The sequence below is a fragment of the Myotis yumanensis genome, unplaced genomic scaffold (assembly GCF_028538775.1).
Source record: "Myotis yumanensis isolate MYYU_CA2020_CCGP unplaced genomic scaffold, mMyoYum1.0.hap1 SCAF_19, whole genome shotgun sequence".
NCBI lineage: Eukaryota > Metazoa > Chordata > Mammalia > Chiroptera > Vespertilionidae > Myotis > Myotis yumanensis.
In genome coordinates, this window is record NW_027223770.1 from 13,995,148 (window position 1) to 14,010,379 (window position 15,232).

The 15,232-nt window shown below is 42.7% G+C and overlaps 2 protein-coding genes across 2 annotated transcripts; one reads left to right on the top strand and one right to left on the bottom strand.

Annotated features, from left to right (window-relative positions):
• Nucleotides 1-960: 960 nt before the first annotated feature.
• LOC138997654 (olfactory receptor 8B12-like) lies at nt 961-1,905 on the bottom strand. Its single transcript, XM_070399381.1, has one exon. It carries the CDS (start codon nt 1,894-1,896, stop codon nt 961-963), a length of 936 nt encoding a protein of 311 aa, XP_070255482.1. The 5' UTR covers nt 1,897-1,905.
• Nucleotides 1,906-13,473: 11,568 nt separating this feature from the next.
• Nucleotides 13,474-14,406, top strand: OR8A1 (olfactory receptor family 8 subfamily A member 1). Its single transcript, XM_070399435.1, has one exon. The coding sequence runs from the start codon at nt 13,474-13,476 to the stop codon at nt 14,404-14,406; it is 933 nt and encodes a 310-aa protein (XP_070255536.1).
• The last annotated feature ends 826 nt before the right edge of the window (nt 14,407-15,232 follow it).

Below are 15,232 nucleotides of genomic sequence, written 5' to 3' on the forward strand. Positions count from 1 at the left end.
TGTACACTTAGGATAGGTGTTTATGAACGTATGTTTTTTTATACTTCAGTAAAGATGTAAACTATTTTTTTTGCCTGGCTGGTGTGGCTCAGTTGGTTGGGCATAGTTCTGTGCTCCTGATGGTTGCCAGTTCGACTCCTGGTCAGGGAACATACCTGGGTTGTGGGCTCCATCCCCGGTGGGGAGTGTGCAGGAGCTAGTAATCTGTGTTCTGCTCTCACATTGATGTTTCTCTCTCTCTCCTCCCCCCACCTCTCCCTCTAAAAATCAATAAAAATATTTTTTTGAAGTCAACTATTTTTAAAACTCAAAAGCAAATACATGGATACAAACCAACAACACACATTTGGCAAAAACACTACAAAATTTATCAGACACTGATTTTGTCATTTTGCCAAGACTAACTCAACAAAAGTTTTCACTTCCCACTCTCTTGCGAAAGGTGCTATATTAAAATTATTTTGTGAAAGTAGCATGAGATTACTGTTAATACATTTGAAATTTGCACGTGCAGGGTCAAATAACATGTGAAACGAAATCTTCCAAGAAAGAGGTGGGGCAAGAAAACATGACATAAGGGAAAACAAATTGGATTGGGATTCAAGCTGAGATTTCAGTTCCAGCTCTGCCACCAGAAAGCTCTATTTTCCCGGACAACCTTCAAATACTTCTGCCTCTCTAAAGTGTGATGTATTATATAAAATTCTAGACTAAGTGATTCTGAAGCCCCATTCAATACTGGGTACTCTGTAATCGCAGAAACTATTTCATAAAATAAAGAAGGAAGATTTAGGGGATGAGAATGAGAGAGAATAAACCCATTTGGGACAGTTAAAATTTCCTTTATATATAGAATAGAAAAGCATGAAGCTTGAATTCCTTATCAAAAATAAAAATAGTAATACTAACGCTCTAATTAAAAATTCCTTATCCGTTTTCTCAATTCCTAGTTTTTCTTTTCTAAAGGAAAGTTATTCTGTCCAAGGATTTCTTCAGGGCTAATTTGACATCCTTATTCCTCAGGCTGTAGATTAAGGGGTTCAACATGGGCACCACAATGGTGTAGAACAGAGAAGACACTTTCCCCTGGTCCAGGGGTAAAACAGAAGGCGGTTTGAGATACATGAAAGCTCCTGAACCAAAGAAAAGAGAAACTGCAATTATGTGGGAGCTGCAGGTACTGAAGGCCTTGGACCTGCCTTCAATGGAGCTAATGTGGAAAATGCTGGAAAGAATGAAGCCATAAGAGATAAAAATGGTAGTAATAGGGAGCCCAATGCCAACGGCCACAACAAAAAAGACCACCAGCAAATTTATGTAAGAGCTGTTGCAGGCCAGCTCGAGGAAAGGAATGATGTCACACATATAATGATTGACAAGGTTGTCAGCACAAAAGGTCAGAAACATTATATTTCCTATATGAGTGACAGCCCCCCAAATCCCCATCCCATAGACACCCAGCAAAAGAGATAAACACACCTGCGGAGACATGGTGACCGTGTACAACAGTGGCTTGCAGATGGCAACATAGCGGTCATATGCCATGGCTGAGAGGATGAAGGATTCGGAAAACACAAAGAAACAGAAGAAAAAGAACTGAGTCACACATCCTGCATAGGAGATGACGTTCTTCTTGGAGACAAAACTCGTCAGCATTTTGGGGGTGATGGTAGTTGAGAAACTCAAATCTATGAAGGACAAGTTGAAGAGGAAAAAATACATGGGAATGTGAAGGTGAGAGTTCAGACCAATCAACGTGATCATGCCCAGGTTCCCCACCACAGTGACCATGTAAAAACCTAGAAACAGGAAGAAGAGGGGCAGCTGGAGTTCTGGCTGGTCTGTCAAGCCCGAGAGGATAAACTCTGTCACCAAGGAGGCGTTATCTGCAGCCATTCTCCTCCGGGAGGGCCTGGGAGGGAAAAGGACAAGAATTGCTTAGAGAAAGAGAGGGGAGGAAACCCAATCTTGAGAACAGCATTCGAACACAGGTTTTGAACTTGAAAGAAGATGGTATTTTCTTGTACCTGCATCTCTGTCTTTAGGGTCCCAAAGTGGCTTGAACCATTCCAGTAACTGAGGGTGAGATTTGCCTCCCAGGTAAGGGCGAATCCAACTGAGGAGAAGTCCACAAAACCCAGCTGGGGTGACCCTGCAGCCTGCCCTCTTCTGGCGTTTCCTTCCCTCTAAAGCCCTCACTCAGGTTCTGTAAAGACCTTCTCTCGGGTGCTCTTGAGAGGCTGAGCCCAGTGGGCCCTGCCTAGACCGTCCACCTTCTGTCAGTGCTCATCAGAACAGGAAGATGAGGTCTTGTTGCCTCGTCTTTAGCTGGGCTGGCTGTGGAATAATGTGTGAAAATAATCCTGGAGTAGAACGGTAAAGTGACTAATTCAACCTAAGGAACGTTGACCCCAGCGCTAACTATGCCAGTGGCACTGTTTCAATGCTCTCGGGCGCTCTGAATAAACCCTTTAACAGATGAGGACACTGGGAATACCAGTAAGTTCCTTGCACAAGTCCCAGTCCTTCTAAGTGGCAGCAGAGGGGACCCAGGCAAGTCTGGCTCCCGGGGTTGGAGGTTAACCTCTCTGCTCCAGGACTGACCAGGCCAGGCAGGCACTCCCCTCCTTCTGCCTGGAGTCACTGTGCTGCACTGCGCCGGCTCCCACCCATCTCTCTCCTGGAGGCTCAGATGGCCACCCCCTGGTGGGAAGGAGGTGACAGCTCAGAGCTCAGGCCCCTCTGCTTCTGCTTCTCTCCTTTAGAAATGAAAACCTCCAGGTGGCTTTGGTTCTCCTGTGATCCCGGCCTGGTTTTGACCTTAGCCTCCTGTCCAGCTTCTGGCGGTGAGACAGCACCTTGGATAACACCGATGGGTAAGTGGGGACTGAGGAGTTTTATTCTGGAGCAGAGCCCGCAGTGACCTAGTTACAGAGGCTCCCTCAGGATCACTGCTCCCTCAGGAAGAAGAAGTGTTTTTTAGGCTCTTGGTAATGCTTGATGGGGCTTTTAATGGCCTAACCTGTCATTCAGGTTACATCTTTCCAAGTACAATTAAGAGCAAAGCTCTGTGGTAAAAATAAGGCTTGTGCTTGTATTGAGCACTTATCTGGTACTGTATACTGTGTATTTGATCTGGCACCCTCATCCAAACAACCCAAAGCAACACATAAATAATTTTACTGTGTTTATTCCTCACAACAACCATGTAGGTTAGACCTATCAATCTCCAGTTTAAAAGTGAGGAGCACACAATAGCTTGTAGGTTCCAGAACCTTGAGTCAAATTCTGGTCTGTCCAACTCTAAACTGTATGGGGGCCAAGGATCTTGCAGGGTTTCTTAAGCAAACACAGGCATTTGATGTATGTTACTGACAGCACCCAATTTTGTCTCCAGGCAACAGTTCTGGCTACTGTGACCCACACACATTGTCAAATTGTCTAAGAAGGAATTTCACTTATATAGGGACTAACACAGTTTAGTGGGGCAACTTGCAGTCTACACCCCTTACCAGGGTTGTTTTTTTTTTACATATTCAGGATGAAAGATTAAAAAAAATATATACGTATTTATTGAATGTAGAGAGAGAGGAAGGGAGAGGGAGAGAGAGAGAGAAACACTGATGAGAGAAACATCAATCAACTGCCTCTTGCACACCCCCTGCTGGGGATCGAGCCTGTAACGGGGCATGTGCCCCGATGGGAATGGAACTGGTGACCTCTTGGTGCATGGGTCAACGCTCAACCACAGAGCCACACTGGCCGGGCAAGGATGCAAGATTTTATAGCCAGTGGATTATATAGGTTTCATCCTATGTTCATGGCAGCAGTTCTTTTGGGGAAGATAGGAAATCAAACCACAAAGGCAGAATCCATCTTCCTCCAGGCAAGTCCAACTAAAACCACTGCACACAGGCCTGTGTGTGTTTCTGAGGATGTGCAGGTGTAGCAGCGAGGACTTGCTCACCCCCAGATAAGACTCAACAATCATGGTGCCTCATCTGCCTATTTACTCTGCTTTCACTGAGAACTGTCCACTACCCACAGTAACTCTGATGGATCCCAATCCCTGTTGTCGATCCCACTGAACAAAAAGGAGGAAAATAATTCATCAAAATGATATTAAAATAAGCTCTTCTTGAGATCCAAGTGCAAAGACAAAATTGGGGGTTCTCTGAAAGCTCTAGGGGGATTTTGCAACATCAGAGACAGTTTCCATGGCAACCTCATTTCCAGATGCATCTTCAGCAGGGCTTCTCTAAAGCCATGTTACCTGATGACTTGTTTTAACACAGAATAGAAACAGCTATTTTGTCTCTCTGTTTGTGCAGTACTGTCGCCTTTCCAAAACCTGAATCCGTGGAAAATGGCTTCCTTCTTTATTTCTAACGTGAACTATATACTATACAGGGAACATCATGGGGCATGTGGAGATTTACATATAATGAAAGTCTGTATATATGTCTCATATCTGTGCATGAGGTCTTAGCCTTCTGGTAGGTAATCAAAGTTGCATGAATATGGTACTAAACCCATCCCTACATACAGGATTCCCAGCTTCAAGAAGAAACAGAGACCTGGCCAGAGAGAAGAGACAACAGCTGAGACACTTTAATGTCAAACAGCTTCGATGAGCTCCTGATTTTGTTCACTTCCATGTCTTGTTATCTCCTGTTGATGACTTCTAAATTTGTATTTAGATCCACATCTGAACCCCCAACAGTCAACTAAAATTCTACACATTAAAAAATTATATCACTACCTTTCTTTAAAAACATTCCCTTCCTATATTCTCTACCTTAATAAACGATACAATTTCCCACTGTTCAGTCACAGTAATAAAGTCAAACTGATTCTAACTAAAGGAGTTAGGCCATTTCCCTGAAAAAATCAGTTCCAGAAAGCGAATTCACCAACAGGCGATTTTAAACTGGTCAATTTATAAGTTGTTTATAGATATGTATTTATTGCCATTTTATTATTCATATATTTCATCTTTTTTCCCTTCTCCTTTTTAAAGAAGAGCCGTTAACATTTCTTGTAATACTAGTTTGGTGGTGATAAACTCCTTTAGCATTTTCTTGTCTGGGAAGCTCTTTATCTATCTTTTGAATCTAAATGGTAGTTTTGCTGGGTAGAATAATCTTGGTTGTATTACTGGAGGAAATGGGGTCACAGGAAATGAATTTCAGGGACACACATATAAGAGGATTTTAAGGGCAAGTGGTAAGATTTATTAGAGTGAAACAAAGGAAAGGCTTAGGATAGAAGAGGCAAGAAGATCACAGTAGTGGGAGAGTGCCCAGACTGGCTGCCTAGACTCAGGGAAGGAAATTATAGAGGCAAAAAGGAGAGTCCTTAATGCCCACTGCTTCCCTAGTTGTAAGTTTCATGGGGACCCTTAGAGTTTAGGAGAAAAGAAAACACAACTATGGTCCAAGAGAAGGAAGGGTGCCCAGAGCACAGATGTCCCCGCAAAGGCTGCCACGCTTGACAAGGCACTTCCTGGCACTCAGCTGGTAGGCTGTGTTGACTACCACCAGGCACACCATGCCCAGTGCCTCATCCACGAGCAACTCGTTCAACTCAGTCTTGTTGTGTAAGAAGTCCAGCTTCTAGGGATGCAATTCTGCACCTGTTGCCCACCAGGACCAGAAGGGCCAGTGCCCAGAGTTGCTATGCCATTACCCTGGCATCCAAGGCTTCAGCAGCCCAGCTCAGTTTCTGCTTCCAGCTGTTCTCTGGCCTGTGTGGCTGCCAAAAAGAGACTGGGGCCTTTGTTAAGCTTCCTTCTATTTCCCTGGGCCTGGGAGAGGAGGGTAGGCTTTCTTTCAAGCCATCCAATCTCTTTCCCAGATTTTCCCAGGTTTCTCTCATCCCCTTTATGGTGGCCATTTTGGCTTCTACTGCACATGCACCAGTGAAAAGACTTCCCCTGCACTACCTCCCCCCCCCGCCCCCCCCGCCCCCGCCACCTGCCACTTAGTGGGTACACTCGCCAGGGAGATTGTAAAGCTTAATCAGGCTTTTGATTGGTTCGCCCCTCCCTTTCAGTGAATAGCCAACTAACTGCCTACTATAACATTCATAAGCCCTTGCTTTTATCACTTTGAATATTTTGTGCCAATCCCTTCTGGCCTGAAATGTTTCTGCTGAGAAATCAGCTGACAGTCTTATGGGAGCTCTTTTGTATGTAACTAACTGCTTTTCTCTTATTGCTTTTAAGATTCTCTCTTTGTCTTTGAATAACAGAGTGACATTAATTGATTCGCCCAACAAATACTAATTGAGAAACTCTGTTTGGCACTGCTTTAGGGACTGCACTACACAACAAAGTTCCCTGCCTTTGTTGAGCTTTTACTCTAGTAGGGGGAAGACAAACAATTAATAACATAAGTAACTTATGTAATATTTTAGAAAGTAATAGGAGCTATAAAAAACCAAGAAAGAGGTGTGGGTTGTGAGTTGTATGTTTAAATAGGATGGTAAATTAGGCAATTTAAGGAAAGTCTTGAGAGACTATGGTCAGAGCTGTGCTGTTAACATCAACTACTCTAACGGACTCACAAGTGAACATATCACTCCTCCCAGGCCATGCATTACTGTCCTGGGCCTCAGTGAGTGGCTTCACCATAAGTACTGGCTCTACTGGAAGGAATTTGGTAGTAGTGACAAGTTAGGGGAAGCAAAGGACCTGTCTGAGCTTTCTGAGAAACTCAGAAGTCACACAATGAAGGTCACCACCCACACACATTTCTGGTCTTCAAATAGCCAGCACCAGCTGTTCTAAATTCCCTTAATTTCCAAATGAGCTCTCAGGACGGGATCTGATAAACCCCTTTGTACAGGGACTGAGCTGCTGTGTAGCTACCTTTAATCCCAATATATTTATGCAGAATTTATGATGTTTTTGGCCAAAGGCCGGAGGGATCTCTACTTGGAGAAACTCAAGCTTCAGTGAACAAGTGATTAAGCTATGTTTTTGATCAGGGCATCTCATGAGAAGTTTATGAAATCATACCCAAATGCAGGAACCCAGCTTCTTGTCAAGTCCAACTACCATCACTATACCTATCACTGTGCATATGTGTGTGCCCACATCAATCAATGTCTGCTTGCTTATCCACCTCTGTGAGACATGCTTAGCTAATACTCCATAATAATGGTCCTTTATTTGTAAGATTTACACTTAGAACTTTGCTCTGTCCTCCAGTGACTCTAATGACTCCCCAAGCCTAATCTTAATCCCACTACACGTAAGTTAGAAATGGAGAAAAACAATGAACTATCATCAACTCTCTCAGGAATGCAAATGCAAAGAAGACCTCAGGGGTTCATTAAAAGTTCACTTTTCTCTAGGAGCCTTGGAGGATTCTTGTCTGTATGATGCAATACCAGGTAAACTTCCACTGAGTTGATATCACTTCAGAGACCATTGCCATGAAAACTGTATTTCAAATGCATTTCACCTATGGCTTCTCCAAGATCTAGTTCCCTGATGGCTTGGTTTAATACAAGCAGGAAGCAGTATAGAAAGAAATATTTTTGACCATATTCATTTTGGTTCAAAGTCTGCATCTCTGCCTCATAGTTTCTTTGCTTTAGTTATTTCTAGCTCAGATCTAATGTATATTTTTATTTTATCATATATAATGTAAATCTGATACTTAAACATGTATACAATGTCTTACATATATGTCTCAGAGTCCATCAAAAGCACTAGGATAGACTTCAGTAAGTTGTTCATCACTCTCCACCAGAGAAACACAAAAACACACATTACTACAAAAATGAGGCTCTCTGGTACCTAACTTTTGGCCTTGAGACACCATTTTACCTCTAAAAGAAACCAAGTTTCTGGAGGAAATGGTTATTTCCTGGTCTGAAGAATGAAACATATGAGATGAGCTTGGAACATCTTGTCATATCAGATAGCAAGGAAGCGGTTAGAGACTAATAGCATTGTCAAAAGACAGGAGGAAAACTGAAGAGAATTCTGCAGGCCAAAGAAAAAGTTTGGCAACAAAACAAGAATAATTGCAGTAGAGTGAAACCATAAAATATGTTTAAATTAGTGAGAGTATAAATAAACTAAAGAAAAATAACTGTTCACTGGTCACCTTTGGAGGATAATAAAAAACTAAAACATTATTTGAAATATTAGAAAATGAAAGCAATGTGTTTTTATTTGAGCTGTAGTGGATACATGAACCTATGCATGCAATCAAATTGCATCAACTACACACATATACAGATGAGTACTGGCAAAACTGGGGAAACCTGAGTAAGATCAGTGGATTGTGTGTGGCAATTTGCACAATCCTGAGTGTGAGGTTGTAGTGAATTTTGCAAAATGTTACCACTGGGGAAACTGTACAAAGGGGGCAGAGGATCTCTCTATGTTATATCTGACAACTGCATGTGAATCTATAATTATTTCAAAATCTATAATAATAAAAGCATAATATGCTAATTAGACTGGGCGTCCTTCTGGACTGCAAGGGAAGCCCGGGTCCTGGGTACCAGAGGGAAGCCGGTGCCAGCAGCCGGGGGAAGGAAGGCCTACTCTTGCATGAATTTCATGCATCTGGCCCTTAGTAGTTTAATAAAAATCTTCATTAGCAATATTTTCATGGATAATATATTACTGAATGTATTCTTTTTTCTCCGAATGTATTTTTGAAAAGTACATTTTCTTATGAACATATTTCACTTATGAATGAGGATATATGTATGAAGAGTTCTTATAAGTCTGTTTTCTTGTGTCTCTCAACCTCTTGCCATTCTATACTGTCAGTGTGTAGGTATCATGCCAGGGTGACAGTTTAATGTTCCTTATACATTCACACTGCTTGGCTAAAATTGTATGGTTGGTTCTAGTAAAATATTTGAATTTGCTTAAAACCCCTTTAAGCCTAGTTAATTATGTGTAATGATAAGTAATCATAATGATAGTAAGTGGTGATGATGTTGATGGTAATGACTGAGGTGGTTTTGGTGGTGGTGGTGGTGGTGGTGGTGGTGGTCGTGGTGATGCTGGTGGTGATGGTGATAGTGGTGATGGTAATGGTGATGGTGATGATGATGATGGTGATGATGATGATGATGATGATGATGATGATAGTGGTGGTAATGATGGTGATCATGGTGATCATGGTTGATGACTGGGTTGTTCATAAAATGTTTGAATGTTAGCTTTAGATTCTAAGTTTCCCAAGCTGCAAGATAATTCTATCAAAGGAAAATTACCACACCTGGGAGACAAAACATGATTCACAGCAGAGATATAAACCAAGACTTAATTGTTCCTTCAGCAAGGACTCTAGTCTCTGAAGTGACTGCATCCCATGAGAGGCTCTGCCCATAGACATATAAACATACGCCCGGGTCTCCCAATCTCAGGGACCCATTTTTTTTTTTACTCCTGCAATAGCCTCTTTGAGTAAATTTAAGACTAGAAATAAATCTGTATGGTTCTCTCATTTTTTCTGACATTTATTTCCTGATTGTTGAAACCAAGGCATCTTCTAAAATTTCCAGGAGACTTCCATTTTTCCTCAGCACAGGTATTTACAGACTTAAAGCAATTTTATGAAAAAAAAAAAAAAAAAAGGCTTTCATGAACTCCTGTTTTTAATGTGTGATATTTCCAACCATTTGTTTTCCTTCATCTCTAAGTGTTTTCTCATCAACAGCAATCCTGAGCCTCTGATGGTAGTAAAACTAGAGGTAATAATTGCAATAGCTCATATCAAATATGTGGGTCATATTTTTTCTATTTATACCATTAGATGACCATGGGAGTAAAAATGAAAACAATTCTGTCTAGGATTTTCCCATCTGCCCTGCTTTGTAAAGCACTTTGAATTCTGGTAATGGCATATTTAAGGTGGATTTTCTATCTTTTGGATTGTTTTAAGAGGTAGAAGGGGATATATAAGAATTTTTAGTCTATTGTTATCTAGAGGAAATGTATTTTTGTCTTTGTAATAAACAGGAATAATATTACAATAATCTTAGCTACCTCTGGTAGTAGTTATCATAAAGTTAAATGCTTCTTAAATACCTCACCACCAATAATGTAACAAAGTTCAAAATGCAATGCAGATTTTATTCTCTTTAACCACATCCTAAGGATTTAAAGACTCCTATACCTAGGAAAAAGAAATACAGTTAGTGCTGACATTATTATTATAGGACTCAAATGAGACAATGTATTTTAAAGTGCTACATTAAAAACCAGGCTAAAATGTTTTTAAAAATACATATATCCCTATACACATGTAAATGCATATATGCACTGAAAAAATCGAGAAGGGTTGTCATTACCAGTGTTAGTCTCCAAGGAGCAGGAAAGTGGTATTTTATTTTTGCTTATTTGAACTTCTACTTTTCTACAATGAACATATACTACCTGTGTAATTTTCTTACCTGAAATTGGCAATAAAATCTTTCCTCTACCTCCAAAAACTCAATAAATTGCGAAATGATAATAAATTTCTAAACAAAGGTAAGCTACAGCAGCCCTAACTGGTTTGGCTCAGTGGATAGAGCGTCGGCTTGCAGACTCGAGGGTCCCAGGTTCGATTCCGGTCAAGGGCATGTACCTTGGTTGTGGGTACATTCTCAGTAGGGAGTGTGCAGGAGGCAGCTAATCGATGTTTCTCTCTCATCGATGTTTCTAACTCTCTATCCCTCTCTCTCCCTCTCTGTAAAATATCAATAAAATATATATTTAAAAAAACAACCAACATAGCTTAGTAGGACGAAACAGACTGGTGGTGAGAAGTTCTGGGTGTTAGGCCTAGTTCTGCCCTTTTAGAGCTTCATTCTCCTGGCAAATGGACAAAATAACATAGCATTCCTCTTTTTTCTATGCTATGCACAACCCAAGGCATCAAGTGTAAAGCACGTTCAACTACAATATTTCTTAGAGCTGCAGGTGTGCAGATATAGAAGGCTACACACTTGGGCCAAGAAAAGAAGCTAATGACCAAGAGAGAGCAGTCTGAGCCCCAAGTCCCAGTAATGGAGGCTGGCACTCAGTCTTCTCAATATGAAAATCCTACTCTAAACACATTTCTCCTCATACCCCAAAATTTTAGGGGCAGTTAATAAGATGGACCTTTGAAGAGCATTATAGAAAAGTTAATAATTATATAAGGAAGCATTAAAATACTGAGAGTTTGTGGTTTTCTTTCTTTTTAAAAAAATATATTTTTATTTATTTCAAAGAAGGGAGATGGAGAGAGAGAAATAGAAACACCAATGATGAGTGAGAATCATTGATTGGCTGCCTCCTGCACACCCCACACTGGGGATCAAGCCTGCAACCCTGGCATGTGCCCTGACTGGGAATTGAACCTCATGATTCACAGGTTGATGCTCAACCACTGAGTCACGCTGGCCAGGCAGTTTATGGTTTTTAGCTTAAGAAATACTTCTCAGAGACAGTATGTCTGCCTATAGGTATCATATCCAGCAATGATGATCCATGCTTCTTAGGTTCATGTCTATAATTTCAGTCCTTTGCCAGTAGGTAGGTAATGGGCCATGGTTTAATATTATGATCTGGAAATAATAATGGTAATGATGATGGTAATAATAATAATGATGGCTGTTGCGCACTTACTCTGGACTATTCTGTGTGCCAAGGCCCAGGCTGCATCACAGATTAAATCGAGCCTCTGTTGGTGGAACCCAGACATCATTCCTTCCTTGTTAAATGCTTCAGGTAGTTATAATATACAGTCAGTGTTGACAACCACAGTCTTATGGGCTAAAGTTTAGTAAAGAACAAATTCTAGACACCTAATGACAACTCACGTTTCTATAGCAATTGAATAATTGCAAAAAAAAAATTCTAGCTCTAGCTGGTTTGGCTCAGTGGATAGAGCGTCAACCTGTGGACCGAGGGTCCTGGGTCCGATTCCAGTCAAGGGCACAGACCTTGGTTGCAGGCTCCTCCCTGGCCAGGCCCTGGTTGGGGCTCGTGCAGGAGGCAACCAACTGATGTGTTTCTCTCACGTCCATATTTCTGTCTTTCCTTCTCTTTTTCACTCTCTCTAAAAATCAATGGAAAAATATCCTTGGGTGAAGATTAAAAATATAATTTCTAAATGTGCATTATCCAATATTAGTTTTACACCCACTTTTAGAAATGCTATTACTAACTTCTTTATCTTCCAGATACTAATGGATTTGTACTCAATGATACAGTTGCCCTGTCAGTGCCTCAATTTGAGATAGGCATCCATACATTCATACTCAGTAAATATTTAGGAATTGCATAGATGACAGTGAAATTTCATTTTTTAAGCAAAATACATCACCAACTATAAAATATGAAATACACTGCCTGTTACCTACAGGGCAGAGGTTCTCAAACTTTATCATACACTGGCATCACCTAGAGAGAACGTCAAACCCAGCTTGCTGGGCCCCATCCCCAAAGTTCCTGACTTGGCAGGTATGCGGTGAGGCCTGAGAGTTTGCCTCTCTAATGTACAGGTGATGCTGAGGAGGCTGGTCTGAGAACCACACTGTAAGAAGCAATGCTCTAGGGCAGTGGTCGGCAAACTGCGGCTCTCGAGCCACATGCGGCTCTTTGGCCCCTTAAGTGTGGCCACGAAGTTTCAATCGCACTGTACGTGTGCGCCCACACGTGGTATTTTGTGGAAGAGCCACACTCAAGGGGCCGCAGTTTGCCCACCACTGCTCTAGGGCAGTGGTTCTCAACCTTGGCTGCACATTAGAATCACCTGGGAATCTTTTTAAAATCCTGATTTCTGCGCCTCATCCTCTGGAAATTCTGTTTCTTTGTTATGGGGTGGGGCCACAACATTAGTAACAAAGAAACAGAATTTCCAGAGGATGAGGCGCAGAAATCAGGATTTTAAAAAGATTCCCAGGTGATTCTAATGTGCAGCCAAGGTTGAGAACCACTGCTCTAGGGTATTTGAGAAACATAAAAGTGTTAAATGACCCCTTTTTGGCCCCTTTCTCCTCTCATTTCCTTGATCTTTGAAACACCCAGGATCTGGTCTTCCTCCCAGCAAACAGCAGGATGAGGGAAGGGTGACCAAGAAAGAGCCCACGCCCAGCTGGTGTGGTTCAGTGGTTGAGCATTGACCTGTGAACCAGGAGGTCAGGATTCGATTCCTGGTCAGGACACATGACTGGGTTGTGGGCTCGATCCCCAGGGTGGGGCATGCAGGAGGTGGCCAATCAGAAACATCATCATTGATGTTTCCCTCTCTCCCTCTCCCCTCCTTTATGAAATCAATAAAAATTTATTTTAAAAGAAAGAAAGAGAGAGAGAAAGTTAGAGAGAGAGGAAGGAAAGAAGGAAGGAAGAAAGGGCCCAGGATCATCAGCTGCTCCAAATGCTCAACACTAGCTTCACCAGGCAGTCCCAGACGCAGCCTCTCACGGGTTCTCTCTTCTCCCCACAGGGCACCCAAACAAGGGAAAATGGCCACAGAAAATCACTCCACGGTGGTGACAGAGTTCATTCTCCGGGGATTGACAAATCGACCCGAGCTCCAGCTCCCCCTCTTCCTCCTCTTCCTGGGGATCTACTCGGTCACCACGGTGGGGAACCTGGGCATGATAGCGCTGATTCGCCTGAATGCTCAGCTTCACACCCCCATGTACTACTTCCTCAGCAACCTGTCACTCGTGGACCTCTGCTACTCCTCCGTCATCACCCCCAAAATGCTGGTGCACTTCGTGTCAGAGAGGAACGTCATCTCCTACGCGGGGTGCATGTCGCAGCTCTACTTCTTCCTGGTGTTCGTCATCGCTGAGTGCTACATGCTGACGGTGATGGCCTACGACCGCTATGTCGCCATCTGCAGGCCTCTGCTTTACAACATCATCATGTCTCATCACGTCTGCTCCCTGCTGGTGGCGGTGGTCTACGTCATGGGGTTCATTGGCTCAACAATAGAGACCGGCCTCATGTTAAAGCTGCCCTACTGTGAGGTCCTCGTCAGTCATTACTTCTGTGACATCCTCCCCCTCATGAAGCTCTCCTGCTCGAGCACCTACGTGGTTGAGGCGGCCGTCTTCTTCTTAGCAGGATTCAACATCATAGTCACCAGCTTAACGGTCCTTTGTTCCTACGCCTTCATCTTCTCCAGCATCCTCCGCATCAGCACCACGGAGGGAAGGTCCAGGGCCTTCAGCACCTGCAGCTCCCACCTTGCGGCTGTGGGGATGTTCTATGGGTCCACCGCCTTCATGTACTTAAAACCCTCCACCGCCAGTTCCCTGGCCCAGGAGAACGTGGCCTCTGTGTTCTACACCACAGTGATCCCCATGCTGAACCCCCTCATCTACAGTTTGAGGAATAAGGAGGTAAAGGCTGCCATACAGAGAACACTGCACAGAAAAATGTTTTGATGCGAAAGTTATTCTTCCTCAACTTGAAAAGTAAGTCGTGACAAACACCAGCAAGAAGCCCTCGGCATGAATGCCCAACCACAATGGGGAACAATCACTTTTCTCTACTTTTTTATTTTTTGATTTTTTTAATCCTCACCCGAGGATATGTTTATTGATTTTAGAGAGAGGGGAAGGGAGAAAGAGAGAAACATCGATGCGAGAAAGAACATCAGTTGGTGGCCTTCAGAACACGCTCCGACCAGGGACCGAACCCACAACCTGGCTATGTGCCTTGACTGGGAATTGAACCCAGAACCTTTTGGGGTAAGGAATGAGGCTCCTACCAACTGAGCCACATGGGCCAGGTTTTGAGAGCTTACTCTGAGTCATGCGACTCTTCTAAATGCTTTACATGTATTATTTTAATGAACCCTTACAATAGGTAGGCACTATTGTTATCCCCATTTTACAGATTTGGAAACTTGGTTTAGTCACTTGTCCAAGGTCACATAGCTGGTAAACAAAGACACAGGGATTTAAACTCAAGCCGAAGTGACTCCAGAGCCCACACTCCTGGCTCTCAATCGTTATCCCCTTTGCTTTAGGCCAGTGGTTCTCAACCTTCTGGCCCTTTAAATACAGTTCCTCATGTTGTGACCCAACCATAAAATTATTTTCGTTGCTACTTCATAACTGTAATGCTGCTACTGTTATGAATCGTCATGTAAATATCTGATATGCAGGATGGTCTTAGGCGACCCCTGTGAAAGGGTCGCGACCCACAGGTTGAGAACCGCTGCTTTAGGCTAACACTCCCTTTGAACAGCCTATGACGCTTGCCTAA